The following is a 12,323-nucleotide window of genomic DNA, read 5'->3' as shown; positions in this document are numbered from 1 at the left end:
GAAGGATGATGAAACGGATGGTAGAATTGCGATTTAATTATCCTATGTAAATGTACATTTGTAACAAGTGACATTTGCGACTTGTCGAGCCTGGCGAACCCGCGCATTATGATAAATACAAAAATCGTTAGAATAATTCTTTTCCGAGCAGCATTTGTACTGTTCTCCGTCGTTAGTGCTAGCTGGCTTCGCCATTAGCCCGACTGTTAAAAAAATTATCAACAACTGCGCCTTTCCAATTATCTAGGCTGAGGCTATCGTGCTTCCGGGACACGGCTCTATCGCCAGAGTTTTCGAACGGACGACTGCGTCGTCTTCCGTGGCGTATATCGACTTCGACTCCTGTTTCTCCTGTTCACTCTGCCATTGTACCTGCAATGCAAAAAAACGCGATAAATTCCTCGTAGATTTCATAAAATTATACAAATATCTAAAAAAAAAACCGTAGTTATTATATCTGTTAAACTATTTTAGGTGGTTTGTGCCCTCGATATTAAATATATTAAAGCACCTTCTGTTTGTGCTGCTTGACGGCCTCAAGGCACCTGTCCATAACCATTTTTTCTGTTAACGTGCCGTCCTCCGAGGCGTAGGCCGCCGCTTGCCAAGTGACTCCGAGTTTCGCCAACTCTCGGCCGGACATTCCCTCCGTCAGATCGGCCATTTTGCTGCACAAAGAACTGTAGTCAAACTGCGCGACCTTCAATCTCTTCTTACCCTCGATCGCTGGTTGGAGAACGTATTTTTCAAAGTAGAGGCGGACCAAACGCTCGCGCTCCTCGCGGCCTGGAAGACGGAATTCCACCATCTCGTCCAATCGGTCGTTCACCGCCCAGTCAAACTGCTCTGGCGTGTTTGACGCGAGCACCAGCATGAACTTGTTGCTTTGCTCGCCAGTTCTGTATAGGAATGCATTCAGCATCGCTCGAAGATCTTCCGAGATGTGTTCGCTCGAGCGTTTTCTCAGAAACGCGTCCGCCTCGTCGATGAACAACAACAGTCCCTTACGGGACGTCAACGCCCAATCGAACACTTTGTGAATGGCGGTGACGCCGTCTCTGCCCAACGGCGCCAGATCGCCGCCCGTCACGATCGCGTAGTCCATGCCCGAGTGTTCCGCTAGCTTTTTCGCGAACATAGTCTTACCCGTGCCTGGCGGACCGTGCATAAGTATGTTCCTGTACATGCCGCGATTGTACTTCGTGTTCTTCGTGGCTATCGCGATGTCGCGGAGTCTCTCCTCGAGCTTCGGCGCCAGGATCACGCCGGACAGCGCGTCAGTTTGTTTGGTCTTTAGCTTCTTAACCGCTTGAATGGGGTGTCGAACGGTATCGAGAACCGTAAATCTCGAGGTCTCGCGCACCAACGACGGTTTTCCTAAGCGAGACTCGATGTAGCGTGTCGCCACGCTGGTCGAGCCCTTGGCAGTGTATATTCCGAAGGCTACGAGAGACAGACCGCCCGCCGCCGCGAGGATCTTATCCCAATCCTCCAGCAGAGCTTTGGCACCCGAGCCTAATACTGAACCAGCTGTTCTGGAAAATATAATTGTGAAATGAAATTTATAGCTGTAATAAAACATACGCATATGAGTAATAAAATAACTTAAATAACAATTACTTACTTTATCGACTCTAAAACAGTAATTCTCTTTTCCGAGGCTTTTAATCTAATCTGCTCCAGATTGAGATCCTGATTCTCTCTGTCAATCTTCGCTTTGGCTTTCAATTCCGCCTCCAGTTTCCTCATCTCGTTCTTATGCCTCAGTTCCATCTCGTGCTCTATCGTAGCTTTTCTCATAGCTTCTTGCTTGGCTACCGATTCCTCTTGTCGCCTTAGATTCTCATCGTTCATCTTTTGTTGCTGGAACAATTGATCCTCATAGCGCTTTCTAGCCAATTGGTCTTGGTACTGTGCTCTCATTTGATGCTGCTTGGTCTCTTCCTGCATAGTTTTCCTTCTTTCCTCACCCTCCACTCGTTTCTGCTCTGACTTTAGCTGTTCAATGCTGGCTTCGTATTTTTTCAACTCGGTCTGCAACTCCACCTGCTTCGTGGTTTCCTGTAGCTTGGACAGGTCCAAGGCTTCTTTCGCATGTTCTACGTTAAAACAAGACTGTATTTTAGATTTTTTAAATTCTTAGAATTAAAAGAAAACATAAAAAGTAAGTTGAACCGAGATTAAAGCTGATCAGTCTGCAGATCGAACATCGTTAGTGTTTTAAGCAATAAATAAAAAATAGAAAAGGTATATACTCAATTTATAACTATTCCAATATTTTTCTCACAAATCAATATTATTAAATCTATTAGCAATACTTATATTCTCTCTACAAAGTATCAGATGCAATTATATCAATTTTTTACAACAATATTCATACATAATTTTGAAAAAGACGTGCAGGTTTTATTTACAAAAAAAATCTCAACGACAAGTATGATATTCGACAAGCTGACAGTTAAAATGCAGCGGAATGTCATCGATCAGACAACATCGTTCACGAAGACTCGAGTCCTCGGCATTTCAAAGAAATCTCCGTTCGCCGGATCGATCGACGAATTCTCCGCGAAAAGTTGCGTCATTCCGCGCGCACGAGAGAGAGAGAGGCAAAGTTCTCCTCGTGCGCGCGTGTCCTAACCTCGAAAATCGCCCGCTTATGTAACCGCGCGCGCGGCTTTTCGCGTAAAGTGCGCGAAACCAGGGTGAAAAAGGCATCGTACTGGATCGTTCGAGTTCCTTGGCAGCCGCAGCGGCCCGTTCCAGCGCGGCTGAGTCGAATCTGTACGCCTCCATTTGAGAACCGATCTTCGGCGGCGAACCACCGCCTCCGCCACCACCGTCGCCCGCCGGCGGTGGCGGCTGCACGAATTGCGTGAAATCCTGCGGCTGCGAATTCCGGTACCCGAATAACCACGACATTTCTCTTGCTGTTTACCGGCGTGCCCCGAGCGAAAGGTTACACTTGACGCGCTCTGGCACGCGTATCCCGGAGTGTCTTGTCACGTGTACGCCGCTCCGACCGCGCCGACAGCGGTGAATTGCCGATGAATGCGCAGAATCCCGACTCACGTCACGATGAGTTTCGGGATGTGTAGTCACTAGTCGGTGCGTTCATAAAAAGTTGCATCAGGGTGCCAGACTCATAATAGGGACTCTAGAGTACACGGCTGTTCGCTGCTGTGTGCGCGCGCCGTGCTAGATGGTGAGGGGGGTTCCAACGTCCACGAAATAACAGTATTGTGTCGATCTACAATTCAAACGCGTGACGATGGCATTGACAACTGCTTTTCACGCACGTGTTTTCGTCCGGCGCTACTCCAACGGCTGCGCCGTTTTGCATAACGATATCCCTAGCTAGTAAAATTGTCATTAAAAAGTTAGGGCCAATTTCACCAACCACAGTTAATGCCATTGCACGTAACAAAGTTTTAGTTTTAATCGTAAGGCCGTAAGAAAATAGACCAATCACACTTGATTATTCTTCAAGCGCGAGGAGAATAATCGACTGTGATTGGTCTATTTTCTTACAACCTTACGATTATGACTAAAACTTTGTTACGTGCAATGGCCTTTAGCTTAACCGACGGTTAAAGTTAACAGGATTGACCAATAGAAAGCAGGGTGATTCATTTCTATTGGTCAATTCTGTTAACTTTAACCATCGGTTAAGCTAAAGGCCATTGCACGTAACAAAGTTTTAGTCATAATTGTAAATCCGTAAGAAAATAGACCAATCACACTCGATTATTCTTCGAGCTCAAGGAGAATAATCGACTGTGATTGGTCTATTTTCTTATGGCCTTACAATTATGACTAAAACTTTGTTACGTGCAATGGCCTTTACAAAGTTAAGGCCTTCACACATAAAATCGCGTAAGAACGTAAAACGTAAGCGTAAGAAAATCGACCAATCCCAATCAAGTATTGTGCTGTCCGTAACCACAGTAGGGGGAAATACTTGATTGGGATTGATCGATTTTCTTACGCCTACGTTTTACGTCCTTACGACATTTTATGTGTGAAGGCCTTAACTGTGGTTGGTGAAATTGGCTCTAGAGAATAGGCTATAGGCTTTCTGCCACCGAGTGCGCCCTAAAGCCCATTATGCATGGGGAAAAATTTAATTGGCTGTCGTATTCTTCGGCCGTCATTATGCACAATGTGCTAGTAGCACTGTGCATAATGGCGGCCGAAGAATACGACAGCCAATTAAATTTTTCCACCGGGTCTGGAATGAAACGTTTTTTCTTACTGGTTTATATGTAATGCTATACTTATGGCTAGACGCAATGTTTGATTTTTTAATTAAAAAATACATAAATAATCGTATTCTAATTTACGATATGGAGCTTATAGACTATAGACTATATATGTAAAATAAACAATACCTCTCTAGTGGCCGAGAGGGGAACTCTCGGAGTTTCCCGCGCTCTCGCCAATCGCGGGAAACATGCATCGAATCCCCCACGGGCGCCGACTATCGATATATTATCGATGATCTCACCGTTCGTGGCAACGTTCCGACGGCTGCGGTGAGTGTGCTCTTTTCAAACATGGGGAGGTTATCCGTTTAGAGGCAGTACTATGTGGGATCTCGGTAGTCGCGGCGCCGTGGTGTTGTTAAGTGTGACGTGTGGGTGCGTGCTGATATACAACGCCTGGGGCGCTATCCTGGCGCTGGCGTTCACCTTGCTTCTGGTGGTGTACGCGTGCTACTCCCTGCTCGTCAACGACAGTCTGCTGTCGCCGCACGCGTATCACGTTCTCGGTTACCTGCGGGAGGCGATTCACGAGCTCGGCGCGGCCCTCCGTGTCGTCCACGTCCACGGTACCGGTTACGTGCGTAAGCTCTGGCACAGTGCGAGCCGTTGTTACCGCGAGCGTTTCCCTCCGTTCAGGATGGACAGGCGACGCGCGAGCAATTATCAGCTCAGCAGCGACTCGTACGCTGCCAAGCGCGGAGAGTCGCCGTCGTTACCGTCATCGCCATCGTCGTCGTCGTCGTCCAGGTTTGGCTTGATCGATCAGCTGAGCCCGATCCCGTGCGTTCCTCATCGTTCGCGCGTCAACGATGCGCTCGGGACGGACAGTAGACTGTATCACGCCGGTGATTACGATTGCACGTCGCAGCGACAGCAGCAATCTATCTGTGGCAAGCACACCTCTACGCCCGTCTTGAAACCCGTCGACAAAGAGAAGAACCCCCGGAACGGCGATCTGATCTCGCAGTCGCATGGCATATCCAAGAAGATTCCATCAATGCACGCTCAGAATCATACGCTGAGCCGCGGGGAGAATGTCACGCAGTTCAGTCCCGAAGGTTCTCCATGGGGTATGAGTATCAGCCCCAAGATGCGCCCTAGACCAGCCGGAGTAAAAACGGTCCAGACAGTCGCTGGGCCACTGTTAGCATCCACGAGATACAATATTGATCCCAAGTAAATACACCCTTGTGTATACATAATTTAAGTATATGTTTTTTTCTATTTCTTGTTCTAATATTCGTATTATTTTTATTACTTCTACAAACACTTGTAGGATTATAACAAATCTTGCGTGTATTTTTATGAATCATGTATTAAGTAATTATATTTTTTTGGCATTGTTATACTGATTCTATTTCCTTTTCGAAATGCAGGGTATACACGGACGTATCATCGCCGGGTCTTACAACAAGGTTGACCAAGTATGCCACGGAAGCAAAGAATAAATTAATTCATCAATCTCAGTACGGCACTGGACAATTTCCAAAAGTTAATCTACATGCAAACCCGATTCCTCTGTTGAATGCCAAGTTGACGAAGATGAGGATGCCTGTGACGGTCAGAGTGGCGCCGCCGGATGTGACAAAATATTCTCCACCTGAAAGGCAAAAGATTCTGTCTAATATTTGCCACACGGAGAACAGATCGCCCACGAGCGTTGTCCAGGTCTTGCGAGAGATATCGTTGAAACGACACGCATCGACGGAGGATGTTAGCTTTGACGTCCCTAAAAAGCAGAGGACAGACTACTTTAACGAGGACAGAGAAATGATTCTAGAAGAAAACAAGAAACGAAGTAGGGATGAATCATCTAAATCAGACGAGGATCTTTCTCCCCAAAGTAAATCTGTCAGACCTGCAAAACGTACAAAAACCCAATCCTGTTACGATATCTTAAACTCTTTGAGTTCTAGCGCCCATACTGCTGCTGGAGTTAAAAGAAAAGCAGGTAGGTATCAAATTTTATTTAATTATATATCAGCAAATTGTTCGATGTACATAGATATATTTATCAACGTCAACATGTTTGTTTTTACAGTTGATTTCTCGCGCAGCGGTACACCCGACTTTGAAAAGCATTTCAAATCTCTGGAAAGCACACGGTCTAGTAGCTCACCTATTGTGCCACAGTCTCAGATTATAGAGGTTATAGATTTAGACGATGGTAAATCTGAATTTAAAGAAGTATATACGAAAAATCCCGAGATTCCTAATTCTAAGAAAGCAGAGGAATTTCCTCTGGTAAAAGGAATATTGAAATCATCGAATAAAGGATCAAGGCTCAGTTTGGAGAAAATAGGGCCTGTAGTTCATAAGAATGTGAGAAGTACTAGTGAAACTGATAACAACAAATCTGTTGCGCCAAAATCCATTAAATTGACGGATAAACTATTTATGAGAGCTGAACCTGAACGGAACGAAGAGTTGAAGTCGCTCGTGGAGGAACCGGGTAATATAAAAGTCAGGTTTGCGACGGACAATGTGGAAGAAATAAAGAAAGAGGACATACGAAATATGAGGCAAAACAGTATGAAAGCCAGACTTCAAAGTATGTTTAATGCAATATCAGGAAAGGGTAAGTAATTTATAACATTGTATGTCAAGTGTGTGTAGAAAAATAACAATATTTCTTATATATTAAAGGATCTAAAGAAACACATTTTATTTTTCTTCGTCCATTATTTTTTCTTATCTTGACTTGTATAACAATTGTTTTATTTGCATTTTTAGCAGAGAACAAAATCAATCCGGATGTCGTGATTCAAGCGGACGACATTAACACAGTTACACCACCGGTCACACTTTCAGTCACACTTCCAGTCACACTTCCAGTCAGTTGTGCGACTCTCAACTCCTCGACAACCACAACAAATATCAATACCACACCGCTGTCCACCGCGGCCATTGTACCGAGTGGTTTCTCTTCGTCGAGGCCTAGTACGAGAATCGATACAAAATCGGACGCAGCTTTACCGAAAATCACGTCGCCAGCGCAATTGAATGTGCCAGCAAAAAATACTCTCGAAGCGAAAGAAACGAATTTAACCGCCAAGACGATTGGAACTACGGAGCAAACGAAAGTTGTGTCAATCGCGCCTGCAGTTACGAGCACGAAGTCCTTAGAAAAATCTTCGACTCCAAGTATAGTAGCACCGACTTTCACTTTTGGCAAACCAGCCACAGAGATGCCAGCTGCGACATCGAACAGCACTTTGCCGAGCTTTGGCACTGGTATTACATATAGTAGCAATACTTTTACGCCAACTTTATCAAAGTCTACTAATTTCTTGGTAGTCGACAAAGCGCCATCGAGTTCAACATTCGCACCGATTAATCCTAGCACTGCGGCTGAAGGAAAAATTGAGACGAATAAAATCTTTACTGCAAGTGCTATCATTAGTTCGCCCAGTACCGGGAATACTCAAACTACTCCTACTTTTGCTTTCGGTAGCAACAAACCCGCCTTATCTCTCGTGACGCCCACTCAAGTAGCTGTATCAACCTTGCCGTCCCAATCACCCAGGACGACATTATTGCCGGTCAATACAACTACTGCAACTAGCATCGCCGGTTTTAACAACGTTGTAAGCAATAGCACATCGAGTAGCGTTACAACATCGTCCGCGATCGCACCTTTATTCAGTTTCGGAAGTAATAATACCGCTTTGCAACCTGCAAAATCGGATAACTTCATGTTTAATCAGCCTAGCAGTAACGTTCAACCGAAAATGAACGCTTTTGGAAGTCTTGCAAACAGTGGAGCAACATCATTGTCGCAAGTTACGACTAACTCTTTCAATTTCACGCCCAACACTTCGATAACAACCGCCGCAAATAATTCGTTTACCGCGAACACCACGACTGCCGCAGCATCGACATTCGGACCGTTGAGCGCGTCGACGTTCTCGTTGGGCACGACGTCCGCTACTTCCTCGATATCTACTCCATCCCCCAGTAAACCTCTATTCGTTTTTGGCGCTTCCAATACTTCAAGCACGACGTCCTTGGCTCTACCAGCTACAATTGTTAACAATACGAGCAGCTTGAACGCGATAAGCAACAATGCGATTCCCGCATTTGGAGCGTCCACCACTACCACCGTTCCACAATTTGGTACGCCTACGACCACAGTTTCACAATTTGGAACACCTACGACCACAGCAACGCAATTTGGAACACCTACGACCACAGTATCGCAATTTGGAATACCTACGACCGCCGTTCCACAATTCGGCGCACCCACCACATCCATTTTCGCCACTACGTCAAATACAACGACAAGCGCGAACATATTTGGAGCAAGCAACAACAGTCAGCCACTTTTCGGAGCTGCGCCAGCCTCCAAAACAACGTCAGAAACCGCTGGTATATTTAACAGCCCAACAACCATGGCTCCTTCGATTTTCGTCTCGACGACCAACGTTGTGTCGACGTCCGGCAGCACGCCTAGCTCCAGTTTGTTCTCCAATGCTAACGCTAATTCGATTCCGACTACCGCGGCACCTTCGGTATTTGGTAGCGGCACCCCGGCTTTCGGCCAGACGAAGCCTTCGACGTCTTTCGGAACGGCGAGCGGCATGTTCGGCAGCACGACGGCACCGTTATTCGGCTCGACCACGCAAACCGGCAACACGACCGCTCCCGCGTTTGGCATCCCCGGCAACGTCTCCACCACTTCCGGCTTCGACACCACGAACAACACGACGCCCGCGTTCGGGACACCTGGCGTAGGGACGGCAACGAACGTGCAGGCGGCACCGGCTTTCGGCGGTACAACCGGGATATTCGGCGCGACCGATAATAACGCACCGTCAGTTCCCATATTCGGAGCGAGCGCTACTCCGGCTACCGAAGCCTTCGGCATCTCCTCGCCACCGAGCACTTTCGGCGCGCAAAATCCTCCGAGTATCGCGTTCGGTGCCGCAAGCGGCGGCACTACGTTCGGCGACAACAAATCTCTATTCGGAGCGACACCGGCGACCGGCACGAGCTTCGGCACGTCCAATCCGCCTGTTCCGGCTTTCGGGGCTGGTAACGCTAATAACCCGAGCGGTAGTACAAATAATATGTTCGTCTTCGGGAACGCTCCGAAAGACGGCCAACAGAACCCGACGTTTCCCTTCGGATCCAACTTTAACGCTGGAAGCAACAATCCCCCGGCCGCAGCGCCCGTCCCGTTCCAGTTTGGATCCTCAGCTCCCAAACCTCCAGGTAATCAGGACTAAATTGTTTTAACATTGGCGTGATTGTAATCATTAAAAATTTAAGTTGCGCTAAAAGCATCAAACTTTAGATATAATACAAAAACCTAAATGTTTGTGAAACACTATTCACGATCGCGCAATCTTTTACTACTTTAGAAACTCTGATTGGATTATACTAATTGCATTTGCATTCTTCTGTTTTCCAGCACCAACGGGATTCAACTTCCCCACACCGTCGGCGCCTGCTACCATCAATTTCGGAACAACGACCGCGCCGCCGCCCTTCAATCCCTCGACGCCCGGCATGTTCAGCATCGGAAGCGGATCTACCGCGCCGCGATCTAGACCAATTCGCACGCGGAAACCGAGATGATGGAGAATGTAAATGCCGCCTGTCCGAGTGCATATTTTCGTTGAAATATATATTCCAAGTGTTTATTCAATTACATTGTTTTATATATGGAGGGGTAAAAAACCATATATATAGTGTGGGGTAAGTCAAATTTTTAAAAATATTTTCTCGTGTGTATAGATGCAATTTATATATTGTCCAGATTGCATCTATGCACACGAGAAAATAATTTTAAAAAATTTGACTTACTCCACTGTGGTTTTTACCCCTCCATATGTATATGTAGTGTCTCGTGTGTAAAAGACGTACATTCGACATGCGTATGTCGCGCATTTCGATATTTAATATAATTTGATAAATAAATCACATGACAGATTGCACATATTGCGGAGAGATAATATTGTGGAGTACTAGGCGGTTTGCGATCACGTTTTTAAAATGCGTTCGGTGACGGTTGCTAAGTATATCTACTTTGTATATAGTACATATCCTCTTACGAGATACTACATGCGGAGTGTCTTATCTAATTTGATCACCTGCGATATCTTTGTTACATTTAAAGGTATGGAAAAAAAGAAGTAACGAAGAAGTTGTTTCGATTAAAAAAAAAAGACAAATATTATGATCTTCATACGTGTAAACAAAATTTTTTTATTCATGTAAAAGTACTAAGAATGTAAAAAAAATTAATGATCTAATGAAATGTTTCCTACTTTGTTCTGTGTGATTCTTACATAAAATGTTAAACGTTTAAATATATAAGCTATATATAAAAAGTACTCACTTTTTAAGTCCACACCTTTAAACAATTGTTTTTTTTAATGTCTATTTTGTACGAATATGCGGAATTATTAGGAAAATTACATGAAATTATACAACAATTATATTTTTATATAAAAGTCATATTATAAAGATGTTTTCTCCATGTAACAATATGTTTTTTATATAAATATTTCTATAGAAAACTAGTTGATCTGTATTTAAATAAATAAGCTTTAAATCATTACCTGCTAAAAGAAAGGTCAATGATTTTGAGAACAAAGTCCTGGAAACAGGGACTAAAAAAAAATTTGTCCGCTAAATGTTTGTCCTTTCGAGTCGACTTCTCCGTTATACATTTCTCTATACCTGTCGAAAATAACAAACGTATTACAGACGGTCGAGTTATAGGTGAATCCTGTGTATTAGTCTGTTCACATGTGTTTTAGCCCATTATACTCGCTAGGGAAAAAATGGCATAAATTTTTCAAAAGACATCTCTAAAACTCAATGCAACTTTAAAACGCAACGACTATCGCCCGCAAGTCTCGTTGTTGCGCAATAAAATGCAACACGTGATTCAGAAATCCAACAAAGTGCAAGCTTATCTACCTGTACATTTGTAATTAACATAATGATAAAACGATGTTTTAAACGATATGTTTAAATCGGGAGTACCTATGCGCATCTATCTTTACGATTGTATCTGTATCATCCGTTTGTGTCTTAACGTTCGCTGATTCGTTACTCTCGTTATATTTGCTCCAAAAGTCCATTATTTCTATTAATTTCGAACCGTATGACACACCTCATGTTCTCCGGAAAATTTCGCATCGCAGGGGGGGTGAGTCATGCGACAGTGGCCATAACTCACTCCCGATGCGAAGTTTTCTCCACGAAAAATACAAATTGTGCTTTAAATAATGAAAATGCATTTGTTATAAGCGAGACACGGATCCCCTCCCGCATATTCTCTCTTTGCGTTACTAATGCGAGTGAAACTCTTAAAACGTTCATACACTTATACGACGAGATTTAATACGATAATCTTTCAAAGAGACGCGTGTATGCGTTGCGTTTTGTACGAAAAGAATTTTTTAAGTAAAAATTCATGTAAAACGTGAGTTGTATCCGTTATTTGATTGCCAGCTCGACGCGTTTTCTGAATTTGAGTGACGTATCTCGTCGCTTTTTTCCTGCTACACGTATACTGATATTAATCATGAGCATTAGTCAACGTTAGGCAACAAGTGCGTCGCACGCTACACACGTGGAATTGTTATGGAATCGAATACACCTTGCACTCTTCTTCCTTTAGATAGTTTTAGATATCCAGAACGTTAAGAACTATAATAACTACATTATAGATCTCTGAAATGTGTTGCTGATTAAACGAACGCTGTTCGGTTTAAAAAAAAAATTGTACATAGAGAAAGAGAAAGAGGGTCTGAATGCGTTTAAATTATTTATCGTCTCTTCAACGCGTTGATATAAGTTCGACACGTTCGAGCACGTGCTGTAATATATTGTATCTCGTAATAAAGAAGAGGAGAGCCACGTGTTCTCTCGTATCGCGCGCTATGTACATTACAATAAACAATTAAGCGTTTCGAGTTTTCTTTAAATCGTTAATAAAATTATTACTATTGAAATTCTCTTCCAGTTTCTGCGGCCCCGAAAGGTACGATCGTTCGCGTACGTTTATCCCAAATCCGAAATTTTTTTTTGTTCGGCGTGTTGACA

At 44.2% G+C, this 12,323-nt stretch overlaps 2 protein-coding genes across 2 annotated transcripts; one reads left to right on the top strand and one right to left on the bottom strand.

Annotated features, from left to right (window-relative positions):
* Positions 1–14: 14 nt before the first annotated feature.
* Bor (ATPase family AAA domain containing bor) lies at positions 15–3,058 on the bottom strand. Its single transcript, XM_071775028.1, has 4 exons — positions 2,721–3,058; positions 1,625–2,099; positions 512–1,535; positions 15–372 (listed from the first exon to the last, which is right to left on the bottom strand). Exons 1-4 carry the CDS (start codon positions 2,917–2,919, stop codon positions 244–246), a joined length of 1,827 nt encoding a protein of 608 aa, XP_071631129.1. The 5' UTR covers positions 2,920–3,058; the 3' UTR covers positions 15–243.
* Positions 3,059–4,457: 1,399 nt separating this feature from the next.
* LOC139811192 (uncharacterized) lies at positions 4,458–12,205 on the top strand. The gene is made up of 5 exons (XM_071775314.1): positions 4,458–5,438; positions 5,639–6,213; positions 6,304–6,840; positions 6,996–9,476; positions 9,676–12,205. Exons 1-5 carry the CDS (start codon positions 4,585–4,587, stop codon positions 9,840–9,842), a joined length of 4,614 nt encoding a protein of 1,537 aa, XP_071631415.1. The 5' UTR covers positions 4,458–4,584; the 3' UTR covers positions 9,843–12,205.
* The last annotated feature ends 118 nt before the right edge of the window (positions 12,206–12,323 follow it).

Source organism: Temnothorax longispinosus, chromosome 4 (genome assembly GCF_030848805.1).
Source record: "Temnothorax longispinosus isolate EJ_2023e chromosome 4, Tlon_JGU_v1, whole genome shotgun sequence".
Taxonomy (NCBI): Eukaryota; Metazoa; Arthropoda; class Insecta; order Hymenoptera; family Formicidae; genus Temnothorax; species Temnothorax longispinosus.
Note: the sequence above shows the minus strand (reverse complement) of the source record. Positions and strands in the feature narration are given on the sequence as shown.